Raw genomic sequence first — 26,669 nt, forward strand, 5'->3', positions numbered from 1 at the left:
TTTAAAAACTGTGCCAAGGTACTGTTTTGGCATTCTCCTAAACTCTAAGTGTGTGTGTGTGTGTGTGTGTGTGTGTGTGTGTGTGTGTGTGTGTGTGTATACATATTTTGTTATAAGGATTAGGGTTTTGGATTAGTTGTAGAGTATTACTTAGTATGTGTAATCCCCAGTGCCACTAAAACAAAACAAAATAAAATTTGAAAATGATTATTGTGTAGCTAGTATATATTTGGTTTATATGCTAATTCTATGTTATTGTATTAGATATCTATCTTGATTATAGGGCAGACTCAGCACATGCTGTGGTTAGTTGTCTTTTCCTGATGGCCATTCTTAGTGTCCCATCCAAGCAATGGCTATATGTTGTCTTTTTTTTTTTTTTTTACTAGAAATATTGAAAGCATTGATTAGTTTAATAAGTTACTTTGTGTCAATGATGGCTCAGCAGGTATGGTGCTTGCCATCTAAGCCTGAGGACATGAATTTGGTCTGCTGAATCCATATGGTTCAGCAGAAGGAAAGAAAGAACCCACTCTACAAAATCGTTCTATTTCACTTGTGCGCACATCCTACTTGCACAATAGTTATAAAATGTTTTTTAAGAAGTTTTTTATCCAAAAGTTTCTTTTTATTCTCTGGTCATGTTTGTTTCTTTTTAAAAATATTTTATTATTATTACAAATTTTCACCTCCTCCCCTCCTCCCATATCCCTCCCCTTCCCTCATTGCCCCCCTCCTTCCAAAAGTTTTTGTCATCTTACATACCAACCACATTTCCCCCTTCCTCCTTTCTTCCCATTCTTTTCCTCCAGCTCCCCCCACCTAACCCCCATCCACTCCTCAGAAAGGGTAAGTCCTCCCATTAAAGGTTAGACTTACAACCAAAAGATAATTTTTTTAAAACTAATTTATTTAAACTTTCCATGGTCATACACACACACACACACACACACACACACACATCCATTTGTAATTAGTGGTAATATATCCATGGAAACCAGCAAAGATTGTTAATTTATATTATTATAAGTGACGCAGTTTTCTAGAAATATCAGCCTGTGAGATAAAGAGTGTCTAGAGTTTTAATGGCAGAGAATAAAGGTTTTTATTATACCTTACCAAACAAATGCCTGAGGATCAGGTAGCAGTAGAATGTTGATTGAATTGAATTATTTAATACAGCAGAAATGTTTTTGGGACTGTTGTCTAGTAACCTTAATAGATATGTGTATCCATCTGTATAAATGAGTATGTTTATATGTATGACCTCAAGTTTCAAAATTCTGGGTAAATCATTATACAGAGTCTGGTCTAACAGATTGTTTAATTAAGTTTATTGTTTTTTTCATTTGGCCTACAATGCTAGAAGTATTGTAAAGAATGAATATATATTAGGAGGCTGTTGCAGAAGTTTAGGGTAGAGAAAATTGGTGATGATAGTGAGTAAAGTTTAGGGGCTTGTTAGAGGGTAAGAAAATACAATTTCTTAGGTGTATTATTGGGATGAGCTGTGGGATGGAATGTTATCAACAGTACCAACTAGATTTTTAGTGTGGATAGAATATGGTGGTAATCACTGAAGTTGAGGTAATCTTGGAAAACAATCCGATTTTGAGAGAAGATTGAGGACATGACTGATTTTAGGGTGCCATTGAACCCCAGGTACCCCGAAGACATGGAGTAATAATGCATGTACACAAGACAGCAACAGAATTAGATTACTGGTGACAAGAGTAGAAAAGCAATCATTGGTGGATAAGATGGAAGGTTTTATCATTGATTTCTAGGGAAACAGTGAAAGGTCAAGAAAATGAATAGTCAACACTGGAGGGCTTGAAAATACCCATTGAGCTTAGTGACATGGGAAGATGTCGGGAAGGGACAGCGCAGCCCTGCTGAACCGAATTGGAAAATGAATGTGGGGAAGAAGTAGATAGTGAGTATGCAGGACTTCTGAAAAATCACACTGCGGAATCATCACTCAGAGACGTTAGAGGGCTTTCTTGAGAAACCAGTCAAGCATGAGTTTACTTGTAGGTCCTTTTTTGAATTGTTAGAATAATGGTTTGCTTATCTAATTACTTTGAATCCCTCTTCTGTAACTTTATATTCTATATGATTAGTAATTTACAGTATTTCCTTCAGCTTCAAGGAAATGTACTTAGACATTTTTGGATTCAAACTGTTGCTTTTAATTAGCTTAGTTTTTTACCTATAGAATCCATAAATTCAACTAACTATACCTTTTTTGATACAAAAGTACAATCAATGTCATACATTGAATTATGAAAGACATAATTTTATAAATAATCCTAGTTTTCTTATGGCATATTTTGAAGTAGTCTCAGATTCAGTTGGATAATGAAAAAAAGAGCTTCTAGGAAGTTCCAGGCACCAAATAGTTTATTCAGTTCTTCTTCACAAGCATAATTAGTACTTTTCTTCGTGTCATATTTTGTGGAATGCATTATACATGTTTGCCCCCGCTAATTAAAATTAATTTTATTTAAATATATAAAGGTACTTTAAATAATTAAAGCTAATTTTAATTATATATTTTATAATTATATAAATAATATGCATGAGTACAATATACAAAGGATTATTTATGTAATTAATATTTACACAAGAATTTCGCATCATTGCAATTAATTTAAAAGAATATGAAAATTAAAAATTAAAGTTTTTTTAATTTTATTACATACATAAATATATGTATTACATATGTTCTTCCAAATTTATTTCATATGTTTAAAAGTAGGTTAAAACAGTTTGTATAGAACATAATGCCTTTATACTATTTTGAATCCTGTCCCTTAGCAGGCATAAGTATCTGTTTTAATAATGTTAATTCTTTTTTTTCTTATTTTTTTATTAAAATTTTCCATCTCCTCCCCTTCTCCTCTCCCTTCCCTCCCCTCCCTTCCACCCATACTCTCATTCCCTCCCTCTCCAGGCCAAAGAGCCATCAGGGTTCCCTTCACTATGTTAAGTCCAAGGTCCTCCCAACTCCCCCTAAGTCCAGGAAGGTGAGCAACCAAATGGACAAGACTCACAGTGAGCCCGTCCATGCTGTAGAGATCATGTTCATTGCTGTTGTCCTTGGTTTCTCAGTCCTCCTCCACAGTCAGCCACATTCAGAGAGTCCGGTTTGGTCGCCTGTTCATCAGTCCCATTCCAACTGGTCTTGGTGATCTCCCGTTAGTTCTGTCCCACCGTCTCAATGGGTGAACGCACCCCTCATGGTCCTGGCTTCCTTGCTCATGATCTCCCTCCTTTTGCTCCTCATCAGGACCTTGGGAGCTCAGTCCGGTGCTCCAGTGTGGGGCTCTGTCATTTTATCCATCCATCGCCAGTGAAGGTTCTATGGTGATATGTAAGACATTCCTGAGTATGGCAATAGGATCTGGGCATTTCTGGCTCCCTCTCTTCAGCTGCCTAAGGAACTAGCTGGGGGCATCTTCCTGGACACCTGGGAACCCCTCTAGGGTCAAGTCTTTGCCAATCCTAGAATGGCTCCCTTAATTAAGATATATATTTCCCTGTTCCCACATCCACCCTCCCTATATCACAACCATCCTATTCCCCAAGCTCTCCCCATCCTCCACTTCACACTTTTCTCTCCCCATCCCCTATCCCCCATCCCACCCCACCCCCAAGTTCCCAATTTTTGCCCGGCAATCTTGTCTACTTCCAATATCCAGGAGAATAACTATAGGTTTTTCTTTGGATTCACCTTCTTATTTAGCTTCTCTATGATCACGAATTATATTCTCGATGTCCTTTATTTATGGCTAGAAACCAATTATGAGTGAGTACATCCCATGTTCATATTTTTGGGCCTGGGTTACCTCACTCAGGATGGTAATTCTTTTATGTTCTAACTCCTTTTACTTCATTTTTATTTGAGTCCACCAATTTTACCAGATTCTCTTCTCTAATAGTCCCAACCCTCTCCCCCAAAACATTTAGCTGAATGAAAGCATATTGGCCATAAATGTGATGATTTACACAAAATCCTGATGTAATAACTTTACTTTAACTTATTATGTAAGTTTGGAACATTATGATTTTCTCCAAAGTATGTAGATTATGACAATATGTAGGGGCAAAAACCTTTTGAACACATTTTCAGAAAAAGATGCCAAAATTTGGGTCTGGGTTGGTGATAGAGTGTGCATAATTTGGAGAAGTATGTGGGATATCAATTATGTAAACTAGACATATGGATTCCATGACTTTTCAGTTTTAAAACTTGAGATTAGAGCCTGGTGTGTTAGTTCAAATTGGGATACATTATCAAATTTTGGAATTGGGTGGTTGCATCGGGGTGAGCTTTTTGACATAGTGAGCAGCAAATGAGAAATGTCTGAGCACAAAAAGCCTGAACTATACCTCTTAGGTTAGGAAGGCAGTGAAGAATGGACTTGGGATTCATGAGACTGGAACTGTATTCAATTTTTTGACCAGCTGGCTGTTGAGCTTGATGGCTTAGCTACTATGTGATCATTGACTTTAGACAACAGATGCTTGACTTTGCTCTGATTCTAAACAGCCCTTGACAAAAGGATAAGACCGATAGCATATGAAGTCCATCTAGCAAGATGTACTTGTGTAGGTTTTGGTGTTTGTAGGAAAGGGAGTGCTTGTAGTTCAAAGACGCCAGCAAGACAAATCTAGAACTGACAGGAACTCTTCTTAGCATAAGGTTCACCTTGGGTATTTTGAATCTAGATGGTCCTTTGTGCATAGGTTAAACTGAAACAAAGTGTTCGAAATTAGGTGAACAAGACATGCAGCTTCCCTGGCCATCCTTGGGTTGAGATGTGGGGACTGTAAGAAACTGAATTTGCCTTTTCATTCCTGTAATGTAGGACCCACATTTTGCATTTGGCCAGGCTTAGTCTACCTATAAAGATGTGGATACTGTCAAGGTCTGAAAGGTTTCAGTATCTCAACTCATTCTCTGGCATTCTCTGCAACACTCTCAAGTTACTGTACAATGATGTCAGGGGATTTAAGTGGTTCTTTTTTATGTAGTATCTTAGATATAAACAAAAACCAAATACATATGTAGTTATCATAGAACCATTAAAAATAGAAATGTTATGGTGGAAAAAACCTTTGCCTAAAGATGGTATAACATGGCTTTTCAAAATATAGGATGGAATAAATAATGATTTCACTGAGGTTTAAGCACTGCTTTTGTTTAGTGCTCCCAGTTAATTTTCTTTTGATCCAGGATTATACTTTTAAATAAACTGATAAATATTCTTTCCATAACAGTAGCAGTTCAGGGCATGGATTGTGAAAGATTTATTTTCTTCTTTCCTCAGGCACAATAACCTTGGTACCCGGCCGAAAGGGCTCCACACTTTGGTAAAGAGTGGTGTTCCTGAGGCATTAAGGGCAGAAGTATGGCAGCTATTAGCAGAATGCCATGACAACCAGGCAATGCTGGAGAGTTACCGAATTCTTATCACAAAGGTAGGAAATTCTTTTAGTAATATTTTCCTGATCATTGACAAACATTGGATCATGTTTTTCAAAGCTCTAGTAACTGATCAGTACCTTGAATATCTTTAAAACTATGTCAGTGGTATCCTGTCAGTATTTTATTCTGTTCTCAACACTTGCAGGATAGTGATAAACAATGCTTATAATAGTTGTAAACACTTTGTATCTTGGTTTCATTTTAAAATTCTGACGAAGAAACTTGAAGTAATAAAATTGATGTTATAAACTTTGCTAATAAACTTGCTTACAAAATATTAAGCTATATTAAGTTGAATTTAGCTAAGGGAGCAGTGTCTCCAATATACTTATAAGATACATAGTGTGCTAACCAAGCTTGTGGAAACTGTAGGAATTAAAACTTCATATCATAATTTAAGTTTAGAATGTGGAGAAAGGTTTATTATTATTATTATTATTATTATTATTATTATTATTATTATTATTATTAAAAATTTCTGCCTCCTCCCTATCTCCCATTTCCCTCCCCCTCCCTCCACTCCCCTCCCCCCCTTCTCCAGTCCAAGGAGCAGTCAGGAGTCTCTGCCCTGCGGGAAGTCCAAGGTCCTCTCCTCTCCATCCAGGTCTAGGAAGGTGCGCATCTAAACAGACTAGGCTCCCCCAAAGCCGCCAGTACATGTAGTAGGATCAAAACTCAGTGCCATTGTCCTTGGCTTCACAGTCAGCCCTAGTTGTCTGCCATGCTCAGAGAGTCCAGTTTGATCCCATGCTTTTTCGGTCCCAGTTGAGCTGGCCTTGGTGACCAGCCCCACCGTCTCAGTGGGTGGGCGCACTCCTCGTGGTCCTGACTTCCTTGCTCATGTTCTCCCTCCTTCAGCTCCTCATTTGGGCCTTGGGAGTTCAGTCCTGCGCTCCAATGTGGGTCTCTGTCTCTATCTCCATCCATCGCCAGATGAAGCTTCTATGGTGATATGCAAGATATTCATCAGTATGGCTATAGGAAAGGGCCATTTCAGGCTCCCTCTCCTCAGCTGCCCAAGGAACAAGCTGGGGACATCTCCATGGATACCTGGGAACCCCTCTAGAGTGAAGTCTCTTGCTAACCCTAAAATGGCTCGCTTAATTAAGATATCTTCTTCCCTGCTCTCCTATCCACCCTTCCTCCATCCCAACCATCCCATTCCCCCAGGGTCTCCCCATCCTCCCCTCCTCACTTTTCTCTTCACATCTCCCCATTACCCCCTACCCCCCCCCCCCCCCCCCCCCCAAAATCCCAATTTTTGCCTGGCAATCTAGTCTACTGTGGAGAAAGTTTTTCTGATGGTTGTTCACCCAGGTTGACCTCCAGTTAGGCTGCATTCCTATGACAAAAGGAGACAGTCCTGACTTATTACCAGCCTTTAGGCCCATCCCCAATCAAACAACATGCTTCTATAGTACAGCTCAGGAAGGCAGTACAGGATCCCATACATCTTTAAGTTCTTGTCTTCCATTAAATCCCCTGTACATTTATCAGGAAAAGTGTAATTTTGTCAGGTGGGCAAGGTAAACCATGGTAGAAACTATTTGAAGAGAAGTACACTGGTGTATTTAAGAAATGATGATAATGTCTTTGCTGTATAAATCTCCTATCTGCCCAAGTGGCCAGACTTGTGGTCTCCTGCCTTGTTCAAAGTGTAACCTGGGGCCATGACCTGAAAGATAAGGATGGCAGCCTGTATAAAATGCATAAGTCTAAGGTGTATATACGTTAGTAAAATCTTCTACTTGTGGTCACATTTGATTAGTTGCTGGTGTCATAAGTTTTATACAATTTAGCAAAATGAAGTAGTGTGTCCTTTGTCTCAAGTTTAGTCACACTGGAGAAGGAACAATTTCATTGACCTCCCAGAGTCCATCTTCAGGGTCCTGTCATGAAATTTGGGTACAAACAGAGAAGCCACAGTTAAACTAAGCAGTCTGTCAAGGTATGGTTTTGCCCATTAGTGACCTATCATTCACTTGGTTCTCGTTCTTGTAAGGTGGTATGAAAAGTTGTTAGAAGTGTATGACATTTCTTCCTGGGAGATTTCACTCTCTCAGGAAGTTTTCTCTCTGGCTTGCATCAGTGCCCTTAGCCTTTTCCTTCTCCCAGATCCTGGAATAATTCTGATGTATATCTCTTTAGAATAACTTTATGGTAGCCAGGAAGACTGCAAGATCATTTTTATCATTCCTCAAATAAACACCATATCTGTTAAGAGTATCTGATATCTCCCTTTCTCTTTCTTTCTTAAAAATCATTTATCTATATTCTACACCTAAAGACTTCCTCATTCTCTTTTTCTATGCAGCTCTATATGGAGAATCATCAATATAGGTCATTATTTTAATATATTTAGCATATTATGATACACTAATTTGAAAATCTGTTTCTAAATAATTTTTAATGGTTTTCATTTTTATTGTATCTGAAAAAGATGGGCAGATCCAAGTAGAAGTATATTATTCTTTTCAACCCCTACCATCAAGTGTGTTGCTACATTTAGGCTAGCATATTACCTATTTTCCCTATGATAGTCAACTTTATTTTCTCTCTTTCCTCTCTTTTTTCTTTGTTCTTTCTTTTTCTTAGTGGTGTCTGCATAACAATGCAAGGCACCATGAATGAGTCTACAATTCAACTATATTTCTAGACTTTTTTTTTTTTTTTGGTTTTTCGAGACTGGGTTTCCCTGCAGTTTGTAGAGCCTGTACTGGAGCTAGCTCTTGTAGACCAGGCTGGTCTCGAACTCACATTTCTAGACTTTTTTGTATTCTTTTTAACAATTTATTATTTTTTCTGTACATTGTTGTTTCGCCTGTATATATGTCTGTGTGAGAGTGTTGAATCTCCTGGAAATGGAGTTTCAAACAGTTGTTTTCTGCCGTGTTAGTGCTGGGAATTGAACCTAGGTCCTCTAGAAGAACAGTTACTGCTCTTAACCAGTGACCCATCTCTCTAGCCCCATTAAGTATTTTAATTTATGAATCAGAAGTTGATGCATCTTTGTACTTTTACCATTTTATTCCACAATCTCTGTAGCTTTCTATACAGGTTTTAAATGTACAATTTCTCAGTTCAGGTTACTAAGTGTGGAGATGTAAGAAGTTTTGTGTGTTTGTTGGGGAGGGCTGTATATATATAAATTCAGGCGAGGACTCCCCTTTGTTATGTGCAGAGATCAGAAATTGACATTAGGAACCTATCTATTTCTCTCCACCTTATTTTTGTGCTGTGTCTCTCATTGTATTGACAAGTTTTATGCCAACTTGGCACAAACTAAGTCATTAGAGAGGAAGGATCCTTCGTTAAGATAATTCTTTCATAAAATCAAGCTGTAGATAAGCCTGTAGGACATTTTCTTGATTGGTGATTTATTGGAAGGTCCCAACCCATATGGGTGGTGCCATCCATGAACTAGTGGTCCTGAGTTCTATTAGAAAGTAGGCTGAGCAAGCTCTTAATCAGTGTTCCTCCATGGCTTCTGCATCAGCGCCTGCCTTAACATTCCTGCCTTGTTTAAGTTTCTGTTTTGACATACTTCAGTGTTGAGCAGTGATACCGAAATGTAAGCCAAATAAACCCTTTCCTCCTCATCTTGCATTTTGGTCATGTTATTTCATCATAGGAATGGTAACCCTAAGATAGCCAATTTGGCTAGACCTGCTTTCCTGTAAAGTCTCCAGACCCTTCTGATCTCTACCTCCCAGTCCTGGGATCTCAGGCACACATGGCTATGCCCAACCTTTTATATGGACACTGGGGATGCAAACTCAAGTAATTATGCTCATACAGTAAGCACTTTATTCAGTGATCTGCCTCCCTAGCCCATACACACATACACATAGTTTCTGGTGATCAAGTCATGTATTAATGTTTACAGTACCAAATGTTTCACAAATAGTCTCTTTTAGGATCTTCTTTCATCATTAATTGCTGTACAACTGTGGCACAAATTGTAGTTGGTCTTAAGTAATCCAAGCCCAGAGGCAGATATAGGGTTAAAGCAAGATCAGAGAAGCAGATCAGGAAGCCACTATAGAGACCTTTTACCTCTACCAATACTCAGACTGAAGAAGGCTCCAGCTTCAGACTGCCTAGACTGCACTGTGTCTCCACCGAACCTCAGATTCCACATTCCAGTGAGTTCCTGTCTTTTTTCCCTTTATATTCCTCTTTCTGCCCAACCATATCATTCCTGTCTCCACCTCACCAGTTCTAGGATTAAAGGTGTGTGACTCCCTAACACTGGGATTAAAGGCATGAGCAACTACCACCTGGATCTGTTTCTTGGTATTTCTTGTGTAGCCCAGGGTATCCTTGATCTCACAGATATCTGTCTGCCTCCATTTCCGGAGTCGTGGAATTAAAGATGTGTGCCACCACTCCCTGGTCTCTAGTTGCTTAGCTTTGTACTCTGATCTTCACTCAAGCTTTATTTATTAAAATACAAATAAAATATTACTACAAACAACTTTACTTTTTGAAGGAACAGAGAAAGTGTTTATTTCTTTTAAATATTTAGTGTCTTTCAACAACTACCTTCTTAAGCCAGTCAGCCATTTTACGAGGTTTAAATGAATAGGTAACATGTAAATACACTTACTCTACCACATGAAAACTGCAAACATATATTTTGCGAGTAAATACTTGAGCATTGCAGTTATTTCAGTCCCAAGTATGCAGATTCCACAAGGTCAGGTTACCACTGAACCACAGTGCAATATGTGACCTCAGTCCCAAATCACAACAAGCATTAATATAGCTGTGATCTTTTTGTCCTTGTTATTTTACAAATGGAACATTAGACATTTTTACATATATACCAATAGATCATATGGTATCACCTAGTAGAGACTACTAATCTTTTAAAAATAATTTACTATTTTTAAATAAAACAAGTTATTTTTTCATAAGATTTATTTTTATTTTCAATTATTTGTACATGTATATATTTGTATGTTGCTGTGTGCATATGAATGCAGGTGCCTGTACAGGCCAGATGTCATTGGATCCTCTTAAACTGGAGTTGTAGGTAGTTGTGAGCCACTTTGTGTGGCTCTCATCTTTTGGATGATTAGAATGCTGTTCTTAACCACTGAATGATTTTGCCTGTCCTCCATCTGTCTTTTGAAGAAGAAAGATAGATCAAATATTGGGTAGATTACTACCTTACTTAATACTGCTTGTTATTAGTGACAAAGTTTTAATGTTATTCCAATCATAAAAGTATACTTTGTAAAAAATATTTCTTTTGTACAAAGAATATAGAAATCTGTTGCTCTTAGTCAAAATTTCAAGTCATAACACTTTTGTGATAGCAAGTACAATAGTATATTTGATTTTATTGTCTTCTCTGCATCACTGCTAAGGATCATATAAAGATGGATAATAACATATTTCTAAAAATGTCTGTCTGTTTTTCTGTGTTAGAAGTAGATATGATCCTCCCAATCCAAGAGCAAGGGAGATCCTTCCATTTTCTGATATCCTCTTCAATTTCTTTCTTCAAAGACTTAAAGTTCTTATCAAATAGATCTTTCACTTCCTTGGTTAGAGTTACCCCAAGATATTTTATCCTATTTGTGGCTATCGTGAAAGGCGATACTTCTCTGATTTCCCTCTCTGCTTCCTTATCCTTTGTGTATAGGAGGGCGACTGATTTTTTGGAGTTGATCTTGAACCCTGCCACGTTACTGAAGGAGTTTATCAGCTGTAGGAGTTCTTTGGTGGAGTTTTTGGGGTCGCTTATGTACACTATCATATCATCTGCAAATAATGAAAGTTTAACTTCTTCCTTTCCAAATCGAATCCCCTTGATTCCCTTATGTTGTCTTATTGCTATTGTTAGAACTTCAAGCACTATATTGAAGAGATACGGAGAGAGTGGACAGCCTTGTTGTGTTCCTGAATTTAGTGGGATAGCCTTGAGTTTCTCTCCGTTTAATTTGATGTTAGCTGTCGGCTTGCTGTAAATAGCTTTTATTATATTTAGGAATGACCCTTGTATCCCTAATCTCCCCAAGACCTTTATCATAAAAGGGTGCTGAATTTTGTCAAATGCTTTTTCAGCATCTAATGAGATGACCATATGGTTTTTTTCCTTCAGTTTATTTATATGATGGATTACATTGATAGATTTTCGTATGTTGAACCAGCCCTACATCTCTGGGATGAAGCATACTTGATCGTAGTGGATAATTTTTCTAATGTGTTCTTGGATTCGGTTTGCCAGTATTTTGTTGAGAATTTTTGCGTCAATGTTCATGAGTGAGATTGGTCTGTAATTCTCTTTCTTGGTTGAGTCTTTGTGTGGTTTAGGTATCAGGGTAACTGTAGCTTCATAAAAGGAATTTGGCAATGACTCTTCTGTTTCTATATTGTGAAATACATTAAGAAGTATAGGTATTAGGTCTTCTTGGAAATGCTGGTTACAATATAGTCTAGTAATACCTATACCCTACACTTGTGGGGGAAACAGTCAAACTGAAAAATATCATGGTTAACTTCTATGGCTTGCTGTGAGCCAAGTGACAGGAACACACAGAGATTGAATTGGCCAACTCTATAGGATGCTGGACATAATGAGTTAATAGTTTGCTGTTGTTTCTAGTGCCTTTGTACGCCCTCTTCAGTGACTTTCACAGTTTCAGTGATTTGATTCTTCTTTTCTTGATATGAACTCACTATAGCCCTGGCTTGTCTGCAATTTGTTATGTAGGCCAGACTTGCCCTGAACTTAGAGAGATCTGCCTTCTTCTTTTCCTCCTCCACCTCCTTCTTGCCTGCCTGCCTGCCTGCCTGCCTGCCTGCCTGCCTGCCTGCCTGCCTGCCTGCCTTCCTTCCTTCCTTCCTTCCTTCCTTCCTTCCTTCCTTCCTTCCTTCCTTCCTTCCTTCCTTCATCTCCTCCTCCTCCTCCTCCTCCTCCTCCTCCACCACCTCCTCCTCCTCCTCCTCCTCCTCCTCCTCCTCCTCCTCCTCCTCCTCCTCCTCTTTTTTGCTTCCCAGTTGCTGCCTGGCTAGTGATGTGATTTGTATTTTTCCATTTTAAGAAATAGGAGTCATATTTGAACCCATTAGGTTGAAAAGTTTAAAAAGCTATAGACCATTAACCCTTTTTTATTTATAGTAAGCTTTGGAAATTATAATTACATCACTTGCCTCTTTTCTTTTTTCCTTCCAACCCTTCCCATGCATGACCTCTCTCATGGCCTCTTCCTTTAATTGCTATCACACACACTCCTAAATACATAAATAAACACAATCTGTTCAGTAATATAATCTCACTTGTGTGTATATGATCTTAGGTCTGACCGCTTGGTATTGGATAGCTAATTGGGGGGCTCTTCACTCTTCCCAGGGGAAGAGCATTTCTCACTCAGCATTCCCCAGCATGTCTATAATTGGGAACTCCACGAGTTTTCTCCTGTTGCTCTTAGTTTCCATCTCTTGGTGTCATTGTTATTCATGTCTTATTGGCAGCAGTGTTGATTAAACTTCATAGGTATAGCCTCATATAGTCTCACAGCAAACTTCCTGTTTCTCTGGCTCTTATAATCTTTTTGTTTTCCTCTTCCATAATGATTGAACATTAAGTGCAAGAATTGTGTTGAAGATATATCAGTTGCTACTGGGTACCACATGATCTCTTTTTCTCTTCTTTTTTATTGTTTGTGTTTTCTGTATAATGGTCTCCATCTGTTTCAAAGAGAAATTTTCTTTATGAGGCATGTGAATCAAACTCATTTGTGGATATAGGGATATGTATATAGAATGTAGTTATGAATTATGCTTATGTAGTAATGTGGTATTGTAGGTTCTCTTCCAAGATCCATGAGTTTGCTACCAAAGGTGGTTGTCTAGGCTTTAGGTAACAGACATCATTTAGTGTTGTTAAACAGGCTTTACTGCCTTTGGTCTGATATAAAGATTCTTTAAAAATAAGTAATTAATTGTTAAATGAGAAGTCAAGGAAAAAAAGCAGGCTCTCTCTTCTTCCTAATGTGCAAATGTTCGTGAAGATTTATAATTAATGAAGGCCTGTTCTGTACTTATGTGAAGTGTGCATGAGCTGTTTGTGTGAACCAGGAGAACAGAGCTGAAGCTCCTAACCCATGCTTCTTTCAAGATGGATTTGTCTATTGTCTGTGAGAATAAGCTTGGATTTTCACAATGGTCGAGTGTGGTTTGCCATTCCTGTCTGTGATTTCCAGCCTGGGCCAAGGGTAACACTGCCTGTGAGGAATTCCTTGAAAGTTATTAACCACTCTTGTCTGAAACCATTCTTCAGAAACTCATTATCACTGAGACTTTCATTATTGCTTGCTTAACTAGCATTCTTCATAACTTTTGAGGCGATCTCAGAAGATGTCTATCCTTTGCCCCTATATAAACAAGCAAATAGAATTCAAAGCTTCTGGAATGAGGATGCAGTCTTAATTGCTGGCATGAGGAGCCACTGAGTAGCAGTCACACTTTCACATAGTGTGAGCCATTTGTTGTGGGGGAGGCTTTGTATATTTTAGGGCAATTTGAATGTTACATCTTATTGCAGAATTGTATTGCAGTTCTGTAATTATATGATATATATGATAGTTGATAAAATCTACTAATTAGTTCTTATGAAAAATAAGAAATACTAGGTTGTGGGTTCCAGCTTTTGTAAAAGTGATCAAATCTATAACATTCGTACCATTAAAACCATAGCACAGCTAACAATAATCTTTCAGAAATGGCAATCATTAGCTTTTCTCTACCACTTGAATTTTTATCTTTTACTTCCAAATGAATATTTTGTTCTAAAAGTACATGTGCACAAACATACAGGTACCTTGTGTTTAAAGAATTTATATTTTATTGTTTGATAGAACTGAATCTGAGTCACACTTTTCATTGGAGCAAATTTTTGATCTTCTGAGCTTCTGGTATTTTTAGATTATGCGTGATGATAGCTGCTACTGGGATTGTGCAAAATAAAATGATGAACTGTTTGCCACATATTAAGTGCTTCTCTGGAAACATGCATAGCCACACCCAGAGATATGTTTCCATGGTAATTCTAAATGATAATTAACTATCTGTGTTGCAGCCTCCTTTTTTCTCTCCTTCTCTTCTGCTCTCTCACTCTTTCCTTTTCATGCTTCTTTCTACCATTTACCTTTTTTGTCATAGTAGGGCTTCTACCTATGGTACTAAGCATTCTAAATTAACATCTTCTCTCATTTTTGATTTCTTTATAAAATACGATCTCACTTTGTTTTCTGTGCTGGTCTCAAACTTGGCGTTTTCCTACTTTAGCCTCCAAAGTAGTTGAAATTGGAGGCATGCTTCAATATGCCTGGCTCCTTCTCATTTTTCTCTATGGTTAGAGTTTTGTCTGTGTGGATTGCCAAGGATGAAGTGAATTTACTACTTGAGTGGACCAGGGATAACAGAGGAGAGAAGGTCTGTGATAGGAACCTGGCCAGCTACATCTTTTATTCATAGATCAACTTGTTCTTTCTTAAGGAGGAAAAATTCAGTAGCAATTGGTTTGTATTAGAGTTAATAATACATATACTGAAGAACTCAGAAAGTGGATGTCATATCTAGGTAATGTCACAAAAATATTTAATTGGTCATTTGGGGCCAATTAAACTGGCAATAACTTTCAGTGTCTATAAAATATGCTTGGATACAATCATATTGTATGCCAGGTATTGTGAAGCATGGTGATATATTAATATTTTATGTCAACTAACCAAAAGATGTCATTTACTGGTGGAAATAAAAACATACAGAATTGTAAAGGATCAGCTCAGTTTTATAAATTCATCATTAAAACAACCAGTAACTCATATCACAGGGCAAAGTTGTAAGTAGTTGCAAAATATTATTTAGGTTGTTGATAACAAATATCTTTTTTAGGAAAATAAGTTAGAAAGTAAAAAGCAATCAGAATAGTGGCCTGCTTTATGATCCTCTTGTATGTATGCTTCTTTCTTTCTTTTTTTTGGCAGGGGGGGGGGCCTTCTAAATTATTGTTTAAAATTGGAACCAGTACAAATTCAAAGCAGAGTAAAATGTATGCTTCTTTCTTGAGGCATTGGATGGGCAGCTAAACCCTCACTGTTTATCATCATCAGATTATTGGTATACTCAGAGTAAAGCCTATTTTTACCCTGGTGTCTAGTGTACTAATTTTGTAAGTAGCTTTTCATAAAATGTCTAGCCAAAAAAATTAACAAAATGTGCTATAATTATAATCCTGTAAATTTTAATGAGAATATATTTAAATTGATGTTTTTCTTATGATTCAATACCCTTTACTAAATATTAGATTGAATAGTCAATTATGGTATTGATTATGAAGTTTTTTTTTGTTTGGCAAGTTTTTACTAAAGGAAAGCTCCATATGTCATTTCAGGTAAAAAAAAATTAAAACAGTTTACTTTCTAAGAATCTTATGCAGTTTGTTAGTCAAATAACAGTGAACATTGGAATACTTCGAGAGCCAGAGTGGTGCTAAACACTCACTGCTCTGCTCTCTGTTAACAGCTTGTCTTGTAGGATGTAACAGAGGTAGTTCCAGCTGGGTCTGTATATTGGTACTTACAAAATCACTGGCATTTATACCACTATGGTACTGACACAAACATAAATTTCATTAAAGTCACTTTAGTAAATTTTCAGCTCTTTAAAATCTTCTAATGAGTAACTGATTAAATACAGTAGGTTAGAGACTGAAGAATATTTATTGTGTTGTAGAATATTAATTGTGTTAATTCCTGGAACATACAAATGCTAGGAAGTATAAAAATGAATAAGAATTAGTGAAAGAGTTCTGTTAGAAAATTTGCCATTTATTTCCCCTTTTTTCTATATAAAAAAGATTAGGGTCTCCTGTCACATACATATATATTCATAGTATTTATTTTCCATTGCATAATTTTAAAGATATTCCCTTGGTCCTTATCTCCCTAGGTCTTTGCTTGCATCTCAACTGTAGTGGTGTCTATATATATATAAAAACTCTAAGTATAAGAAATATTAATTTCTGTGCCCACTCTTCAGCAGTGATTATTTTTAAATTAAAAAAGAACTTATGGTTTTGATGAATTTATTGTTTGTGTTCAATTACTAGAAATAAATATAGTTTTTTATCATTCATACTGTTTTTTTTTTAAAGACAACATCCCACTTTATTGTCAATGCTGTCCTGAAACTTAGAGCAGAACTCTCTCTTAGAGTTTCTGCTCCCAAGTGCTGGGACTATAGGCACGAACCACTATGCTAGGTTTTGCTCTCCATTAAACATTATTCTAGACAGATAAAGGAAACGTTCAGATTTTACAGTAGAGTATGTGTGTAGTCTTTTGAAGGAAGGCTTTGATGCTCTTCTTGTGCACCCTACAGTGTATATTGTTACACAGCATAGCTGTATTCATATACACACAATGGAAGATAAAAAGAAAGTGATGTTACTTTTCTTAAATTTCACAGATATTCAAAAGCCTGGGTTTTTTTCCATTCTTCTTTTGTGTATGTTTTCTTTTTTAAAATATTTTAATAATTTCCAACTCCTCCCTTCCTCCTCCCCCTTCCCTCCCCTACCTTCCACCCATACCCCCACTCCCTCCCTCTCCAGGCCAAAGAGCCATCGGGTTCCCTACACTATGTTAAGTCCAAGGTCCTCCCAACACCCCCCAGGTCCAGGAAGGTGAGCAACCAAACTGACAAGGCTCACACAGAGCCCGTCCATGCCATAGAGTCCAAGCTTATCGCTATTGTCCTTGGTTTCTCAGTCAGCCTCCACCCTCAACCTCATTCAGAGAGTCTGGTTTGGTCGCAAGTTCTATCAGTCCAATTCCAACTGGTCTTGGTGATCTCCCGTTAATTCTGTCCCACCGTCTCAGTGGGTGAACGCACCCCTCACGGTACTGACTTTCTTTCTCATGTTCTCCTTCTTTCTGCTCTTCATCAGGACCTTGGGAGCTCAGTCCAGTGCTCCAATGTGGAACTCTGTCTCTATCTCCATCCATTGCCAGGTGAAGGTTCTATGGTGATATGCAAGATATTCATGAGTATGGTTATAGGATCTGGCCTTTTCTGGCTCCCTCTCCTCAGCTGCCAAAGGAACTAGCTGGGGCATCTCCCTGGATACCTGGGAATCCCTCTAGAGTCAAGTCTCTTGACAACCCTAATATGGCTCCCTTAATTAAGATATATGCTTCCCTTCTCCCCATCCACCCTTCCTATATCCCAAGCATTCCATTCCCCCAAGCTCTCCCCATCCTCCCCTTCACGCTTTTTTTTTCCACATGGTTTATTTTTTTTTATATTTAAAAATTTCCATCTCCTTCCCTCCTCCTACCCCCTCCCTCCGCTCCTCCTCCCCCTTCCCTCCCCTTCCCTCCACCCATACCTCCCCGGGGAACCCTTCACGCTTTTTTCTCCCCATCTCCCCTTGCCCCCATCCCACTCCACCCCCAAGTTCCCAATTTTTGCCCGGCAATCTTGTCTACTTCCAATATCCAGGAGGATAACTATATGTTTTTCTTTGGGTTCACCTTCTTATTATCTTCTCAAGGATCACGAATTATATGCTCGATGTCCTTTAGTTATGGCTAGAAACCGATTATGAGTGAGTACATCCCATATTCATCTTTTTGGGTCTGGGATACCTCACTTAGAATAGTGTTTACTATTTCCATCCATTTGCATGCAAAATTCAAGATGTCATTGTTTTTATTGCTGAGTAGTACTCTAATATGTATATATTCCACAGTTTCTTCATCCATTCTTCCACTGAAGGGCATCTAGGTTGTTTCCAGGATCTGGCTATTACAAATAATGCTGCTATGAACATAGTTGAACAAATGCTTTTGTAGTATGATTGGGCATCTCTTGGGTAAATTCCCAAGAGTGGAATTGCTGGGTCCTGGGGTAGGTTGATCCTGAATTTCCTGAATGTGGCAAGTGACATGAAAATGGAAAGTGGGATGACATAAGACAGGTAAGAAGGGTGGGGAAGAATCAGGAGAGAGAAACAGTGAACAAAAGTTTTTAGAAAATTCGATAATAAAGCCTGTTACTTTGTAACCAGACACAGTTCTAAAAAAGAAAAATTATCCTTTCAATTTGTTCAGCGTTTCCCATTGTAATCATTTTTTCTAATTACATAATTGTTCATATATACACAAGTACTTTACAATATGACCCTCTTTTACAACTATTTATTTTGTTATTTCCTTTTTCCAATGAAGAGAAAAAATAAAATAAAAAAGACTAATAAATTTAGCAAGATTTGGAACTTTGAAAAATGTTCTGTGAAATTTTGTGAGCTCCTTCTAAAAGATGCTATATAAATGTTGTATTTGGTTATGATTTATTTTATATATTTTAAACTTTTAATTTTTGCTTCACAAACTGGCTTTTGAATTAACTGATATGTTTATCTAGTTTTGTGTGATTGCAGTCATATGTTATAGTAAATTCAATACGTAATTTTAAGTAACATTTAAACTGTAAGAATTTATTAGTATTTTTGGGTCAGTATGGTGGCTTATTGGGTAAAGGTCCTTGCTGTCAAGCCTAATAACCCGTTTGGTCCTTGGGTCATACATAATTCAAAGAGAGCTGATTCTTGCCAGTTACCTTTTGATCCAAAAATATGTGCTCCACTAAATAAAATATAATAACAGTTATTGAAAAAGATTGGCCATGAATTTGAAAGAAAGCAAGGAGGCTATAGGGGAGTTTGGAGTGAGCAAAGGGAAGTGGAAAATGAGATTATATTGTAATCTCAAAAATACACAAAATAAAAGAGGTAAAAACCCTTTAAAAGTGCTTATTAGTATTTTTGATTAGTTACTTTCTTTTTATATTTACTGCTTGTTATCTAGTTTTACAGCTCATTTATCAGTAAATGGTAGATTTCCATTTTTACATACAAGTGTGTTTATTTCTGAGTGATAAAAAGACAAGGTAGAAATTGTTCAGAACTTTTTATTATTGAGTTAGAATGTCATGGGTATGCATACTTCTTCCCTAAGAGAGAATATTAATTGTTACTGGTGTCAGAATTTCAGTCACTTTTACCCTTTAAGAAGCTGATCTTTCACATGTTTATGAAAACTGCCTAATCTTTTAATAGATGACCAATTTTTTGAAGACAGCATCGTGAAGCTTTTATCTTTGTATCAGCAAAACCGATGTTAAAAAAGGAACAGTTTTCATTTGACTCAAAAATTTTCTAGTCTAGTATGTAAAAGTAGAACTGAGATTGTAGATGATAAGCGTCTACTAATTATTCTGTGTAATTCACATTTAGGTTTCTACTAATTAACTTTTTATTTTATAGTGATTGCTTGTTGTCTTTCTAATTTTACAAGCCCTTCAGATTTTCTTTTTTATAAAGGGTTTGTTTCAACCTTCATTGTTTGCAGAGTCATAGGCGGAGAGTGCATATTCATTTCCTGGCCACTCAGACCCAAATAATCACACAGAAACTATATTAATTACAGCACTGTTTGGCCAATAGCTTAGGTGTGTTCCTAGCTAGCTCTTACATCTTAAATTAACTCATTTTCATTATTCTGTGTATCAGCATGAGGTTTTGGCTTACTGGAAATATTCCAGTGACATCTTTCTCCTTTGGCAGCTACATGGTGCCTCTTTGACTCCATGTACTATATATATATATATATATATATATATATATATATGTTTAGATTTCCTGCCTGGCTTTATTCTGCCCTGCCATTGGCCGAAGCAGCTTCTTTACTAACCAATGGTAATAAAACATATTCATAGCATACAGAGGGGAATCCCAAATCACAGAGTATTTCATTATGATTGTAAAAATGTGAGTTTTATTGAGTTCCTGTATCTGGGCCTGTGTTCAGAGGACTGATTTAGGGCTGAAGATGGGAGTAGTAGCAGTGCTTTTGTGGCATGTGCCTTGAAGACTCTGGGTTCAATAACTTAAGCCAACCTAAGAATCAGAAGACCAAATCTGAAAAGGGATGATCTTTTCCTATGTAGTTTTTAAAATTAAGATTTTATTTTTCTGAGTGAGTCATATTACAACCCAACATTAATTCTTGAAAGATTTTTTCCCGATAATGCATACATTCCCTTTTTGTGCTGCAGCTGAAGATGCATGTCTTGATGTTGGACTTTGGATGTCCAAGTCAATTCCATGAAAAGAGCTTTTTTTCATTTAAGGCAGAAATAAACTGACCTTAATCCTGATGAAGATGATTTTTATTATCAAGAGGAGAATCAATTCTGGGTCCCAGTGGCACAGAGGAGGCTTGTATTAAGTGTTCTGGGACTAATTAATCGGGAAATGATTCTAATTAAAAAGGAAGCTGCTCATCAGCTGTCTGCTTAGGGTATTTCACAAACTGGAACAGTAAGCCTGGGTATTTACACTTCTGTTTCCCTCACCATTCTTTTTTTAACTGTGTCTGTCTCCGTTGAAATAGAAAATAAAAGTATTCTCTTAGTAGGCTTCATTTTGTACTAATAAATTTGGATATCAAATTGACTTCTTTCAGTTGTAAATTTACATGAAAGAAGTAATTTTGCAGTTAGACAAGTGTGGTTGATCCAAAAGGCCTTTTAATTTTTATTTATTCTTTATTTCTTATCGCTTTCTTTCTTGCCTATCTGTCTGTCTGTCTGTCTGTCTGTCCGTCTGTCCGTCCGTCCACCCACCCACCCACCCACTCATCTATCCATCCATCCATCCATCCATCCATCCATCCATCCATCCATCCATCCATCCATCTAGGAAGTAGCTGTGTAGACCAGACTGGCCTTGAACATAGCCTGTAACTCTTTGTATTTTATCCCAGGTTTGCATTTCCACTCAATGGCTCTTAATATATTCTAAACATATTTTTATATGTCAGTTACTTTTAATAAGTAGATACAGGTCTGTTAAAATTATAGTCTGTTTAAACAAAGAAAAGTTACTAACTTGAAGCATCAATGTTTTATATACAACCCATCTGTTATGGGAGCTCACCGAGGCCAGCTGGACTGGGACTGATGGAGCATGTGATCAAACTGGACTCTCTGAACGTGGCAGACGATGAGGACTGACTGAGAAGCCAAGGACAATGGCACTGGGTTTTGATTCTACTGCTTTGTGGGAGCCTAGTCTGTTTGGATGTTCACCTTCCTAGACCTGGATGGAGCGGGGAGGACCTTGGACTTCCCACAGGGCAGGGAACCCTGACTGCTCTTAGGAGTGGCGAGGGAGGGGGAGGAAGAGTGGGTAGATGGGGAGGGAAATGGGAGGAGGTGAAAATTTTTAATAATAAATAAGTAAATAAATTAAAAAAGAAGATATTAAATTGAATAAGAGTTCTGTAACCACAATTCTTACTCAAGTTTGCATCTTTAGGTTTATCTTTATTTCCTCTGAACAGTAGTTTTGTGAAATTTTGCTAATTTGTGTAATTTAATTTCACATGTATTTGCTCTATTTGTAGAACATATTTAATTCATTAGTTATTTTATTTAGTCACTGCTGGGATTTATCTATGATGCATCAATTTCCATAATGTTGTGTGATTCAGTCTGTAACAAGTTTGTAACATGGTTTATGACTGCTGTGAAAAGATGGACAAATGAAATAATGCAGTTTAAAAGTTGTAAAAGGTCAAATAGAAGGTGCAGTATCAGAACTGAAAATAGAATCTAGAGCTATTGATAGTTTATCCGATTCTCAGCCTTCCTTTTAATGTTTTACATCAAATATCATTAAGGAAATAGTTCTTTGTGTTATAATTAAAGCATAGGCTAATCAGAATTTCCATCTATAAATAGTATTTTCAGAGACTAAACCCTAAGAGGTGACTCGCTGGATTTCTAGGCATGATCTTTCAAGTGCTGTGGACAGCTTGCACAGAGGCATCACCTCTTTGCCTGTTGTCTGGGTTGCTCTCAGATGGATATTTAGTGCCTCTTCTCCTTATGGCACATTAGGCATTGGGTTGGTGCTGGGTAATGTTCCTAAATGATGTTCACCTGATTCAAATTTGATACTAATTTTCAAGACAACATGCCATATTCAGAATCAGCAAGGTTATAAGAATTATTTATTTCCTGATACGTTAAATCACATAATTTTGGATATTCTGAGTCCTCTGATGGTATATTAATAGTTTTAGAGGGTCATTATGATTAAGGTACAACTATGTATTTGTATTATGGAGATAGAAACCTGTATAAATCCCTGTATTAGTTAAGTATCCTTGAAAAATTAGAGAAAATTCTTTCCGTGATCAGCTTAACATTATTTAAGGATTCCATAATGCTTTCGGAACACTGAAAGAATTCTTTTTTTTTTTTTTTTTTTTTTTTTTTTTTGGTTTTTCAAGATAGGGTTTCTCTGCAGCTTTTTTTTTTAGAGCCTGTCCTGGACCTAGCTCTTGTAGACCAGGCTGGCCTCGAACTCACAGAGATCCGCCTGCCTCTGCCTCCCGAGTGCTGGGATTAAGGCGTGCGCCACCACCGCCCGGCTGAAAGAATTCTTTAGTCCCCTGAAAATACAGTAGCATAATATGTGCCAATCATTATACTAATTTGATGTGGTGTATTATTTTGGCTTTGAACATAGACTAAGGTACCTTTCTTCACCAACTGATATCTGTCTTAGTTCTTGGTATTCTGCTAGTCTTGTTTTGCTTATATTGAGTTTTAATCATTACTGTGCTTTATTTGTTGCAAGCATGATCTAGACAGATCTTGGTGTTTAATGTTTGCTCATATTACTAGTAGAACTTGTTAAAAACTGAGATTTGTAATGTATGGGATAGAGTTTGAAACTGTAATTTTTAATGGTTTTGTCAACAATACTATTAGTTTATTGACCATTCTTTGAAACAAGGATCTTGATTCTTTCCTCTAAACTGTGAAATATTTCTCAGCTATTTTGCAAATAATTATTTAGTCAATGAATGCATATGATATGGTTGTTTCTATGTCACTTTGGTTTTAAGAAAAAATGTATATGTTAAAAGACATGAGATGTGCCAGCAAGATGGCTCACTGGGTTAAGGTATCTGCTGCCCAGCCTAATGACTTGAGTTTGGTCTCTCGGACCCACGTAGTGGAAGAAGAGAGCTGACTCCCTACAGTTGTTCTGTGTTTTTCACATGATGCCATACCAGACTCTCACAAATCAAACAGTAAGAATTAATTAAAAAGCTTAAAAAGTCATAATGTATCTTACCATAGATTATACACCATTTGGTTAATAATTTTTTTGTTATTGTAATAGGGAGTTTGAATTATAATTTGTGATTTTGTGAAAAGATAGACGAGATCATACATCTTACAAACTTAAACACAAAAAAATTTCTTAGACAAAGATTATTATGTAAACTGGGAACATAATGATATGTATGCAGTCTCAGAATTTAGGAGGCTAAGGTACTAGGGTAGGGTTATGAGTAGAAGGCCAACTTGAACCAATATGTATTATGTAAATTAATATAATCTGATAACCATAAAAATAGGTCAAAGACTGTTGTAAGGTTTAAGTTATGATTCTTAAATTTATGCTTTATGTAACATGTAAGTTACCTGATACTCTTTAGCTATGGAAAATAGGGAGGAAAGTCAGAGAATCAAAAGCGATGGGAAAGGTGGTTCTGTAGAATGCTTTTCTTTCCTGCGTTTTGGTGTCTACCTTGCTCAATTTTAGTTTTTGAAACAGGGTCTCCCTCTGACCCTGGAGCTTGTCAATTAGCTAGACAGGCAGGCCAGCAAGTCCTAGCCATCTACCTATTTCCTTTCTAATTGCTGGGATTATAGAAGAACACCATGCTTGGCTTTTCACACAGTTCCTGGAGATCTAAGGTTCACATGCTCTCATATCACCAACTGATCTCTCTTCAGCCCCTACCATATGCATTAAAAACTTTATTGTAGGCCACTTAGGCTATGTATACATTCACAATAATTATAGTTCAAGCTAGTTCTGGGTGGCAGATGGCTTTTTTTTCTTTTATAGAAAGTAAAAATATACATTAGAAAGGTGCTGAGTAATTTTAAGAATGTGCAATATAGTGATAATCTTGAAATCATATTATTATTATGAAATAAAACAATGAATTCTGATCTTTAACAAATTTATTGACTTATATGGCACATATTTATCTCCTAGTTGTGGTATCACTAACACTTTGTTGGCATTATTGTCATAAAATTATGTATTTGGAATTCAAATTTTCATAGAATTGAAATATCTAGGAATACTATTAAGCACTGGAAAATGGTAAAATTATCTTTGTTATAGAGAAGAAGATTTTTCATAGTTTTTGTTGGTATGGAACATTGTTATTTGCTTAGTATTATTTGAGATATGTAGGTTACAAATTGCTGCTTTGGGAATATTTTTATTATGATGAGTTTCTTCTTAAAATTTACACATTGTTTTTTTTTTTTTCCACTAGTCTGAAAATATTTATTACTTAATTTCAGAAACAGGCTATATATCTGTAATGCAATCTGCAAAATCAAAATGCCACTATGTTTACTTATAAAATAAGAGTACCATACATTTGTACAACAAATACATTTTTGCTCTTTATTATGTCACTAGTTTCATTTCTTAAAATGCTTTACCACGCCCTTCACCATACACCTAACCCTTCCTAATTTAATGCATCCCTTTTCTGAAATAGAATCAATAATTTAGATTCTTCTGTAAGAACTCAATTGTAATAGGTTGGGGTAAGCAACCAAGCCAACCCCTTCACTCCAGCATCAGAGATTTCAAATAATTTGACATGACTCTCCCTCTCATCAATAATTAACCCTTGATTTTTATCATTAGCCTCAAGTAAACAATACATTTAGCAGGGTTTGGATCCTGAAGTGTAAAGAGATGCTTTAATTTACACATTGTTTTACGTGAGATTTCGCTAGCCTATCAGGCAGATAATATATATTATTTTTCAAAATAATATTTTTATTGAAAATTTTGGAATTTTACCCAGTGTACCACAGTCGCACTCTCTTCCCAGTCTTCCCAGGTCCATGACCCCAACCTTGTGCCCTCCCCAATCAAAGGAAGAAAATAAAAATAAAAGACAGCAATTCCAAGTTATGTTACTCATATACCCATTGGAGCATGGTTAAACTCCCAGTGGCCTGCCCCTTAAAGAAAACTGACCCCCCATGCGCTCAGTTGAGAAGAGCTACACTTTAGCATCATCCTTATCACAATTTTAAGGCCTCTCTTTATTGACTTTCAGTCTATACTGTTTGTTATTTTTTTTAATTTTATTAAAAATTTCCATCTCCTCCCCTCCTCCTCCCCCTTCAATCACCTCCCTTCCACCCATACCCCCACTCCACCCCTCTCCAAGCTAAAGAGCCATCAGGGTTCCCTTCACTATGTTAAGTCCAAGGTCCTCCCAGCTCCCCCTAAGTCCAGGAAGGTGAGCAACCAAACTGACAAGGCTCACAGTGAGCCCGTCCATGCTGTAGAGATCATGTTCATTGCTGTTGTCCTTGGTTTCTCAGTCCTCCTCCACTGTCAGCCACATTCAGAGAGTCCGGTTTGGTCCCCTGTTCCATCAGTCCCATTCCGACTGGACTTGGTAGTCTCCCATTAGATCTGTTCCACCGTCTCAATGGGTAAAAGCACTCCTCGCGGTCCTGACTTCCTTGCTCATGATCTCCCTCCTTTTGCTCCTCATCAGGACCTTGGGAGCTGAATCCCGTGCTTCTATGTGGGGCTCTGTCATTTTCTCCATCCAATGCTAGGTGAAGGTTCTATGGTGATATGCAAGATATTCATGAGTATGGCAATAGGATCTGGACATTTCTGGCACCCTCTCCTCAGCTGCCCAAGGAACTAGCTGGGGGCGTCTTCCTGGACACCTGGGAACCCCTCTAGAATCAAGTCTCTGCCAACCTAGAATGGCTCCCTTAACTAAGATATATAATTCCTTGTTCCCATATCCACCCTTCCTATATCCCAACCATCCTATTCCCCCAAGCTCTTCCCATCCTCCACTTCACACTTTTCTCTCCCCATCCCCCCATTCCCCCATCCCACCCCACCCCCAAGTTCCCATTTTTTGTCCGGCAATCTTGTCTACTTCCAATATCCAGGGGGATAACTATATGTTTTTCTTTGGATTCACCTTCTTATATATCTTCT

General features: G+C 37.3%; 1 protein-coding gene across 3 annotated transcripts in view; it reads left to right on the forward strand.

Annotated features, from left to right (window-relative positions):
* Rabgap1l (RAB GTPase activating protein 1 like) overlaps window positions 1-26,669 on the forward strand; it is a 639,610-nt gene that overhangs the window by 174,476 nt on the left and 438,465 nt on the right. For all 3 annotated transcript variants that reach the window (XM_038349609.1, XM_038349603.1, XM_038349604.1), the window contains one exon: window positions 5,337-5,487. In XM_038349609.1, coding sequence (XP_038205537.1) covers window positions 5,337-5,487 — 151 coding nt within the window. The remainder of the gene's footprint in view (window positions 1-5,336; window positions 5,488-26,669) is intronic.

Source organism: Arvicola amphibius, chromosome 12 (genome assembly GCF_903992535.2).
Source record: "Arvicola amphibius chromosome 12, mArvAmp1.2, whole genome shotgun sequence".
NCBI lineage: Eukaryota > Metazoa > Chordata > Mammalia > Rodentia > Cricetidae > Arvicola > Arvicola amphibius.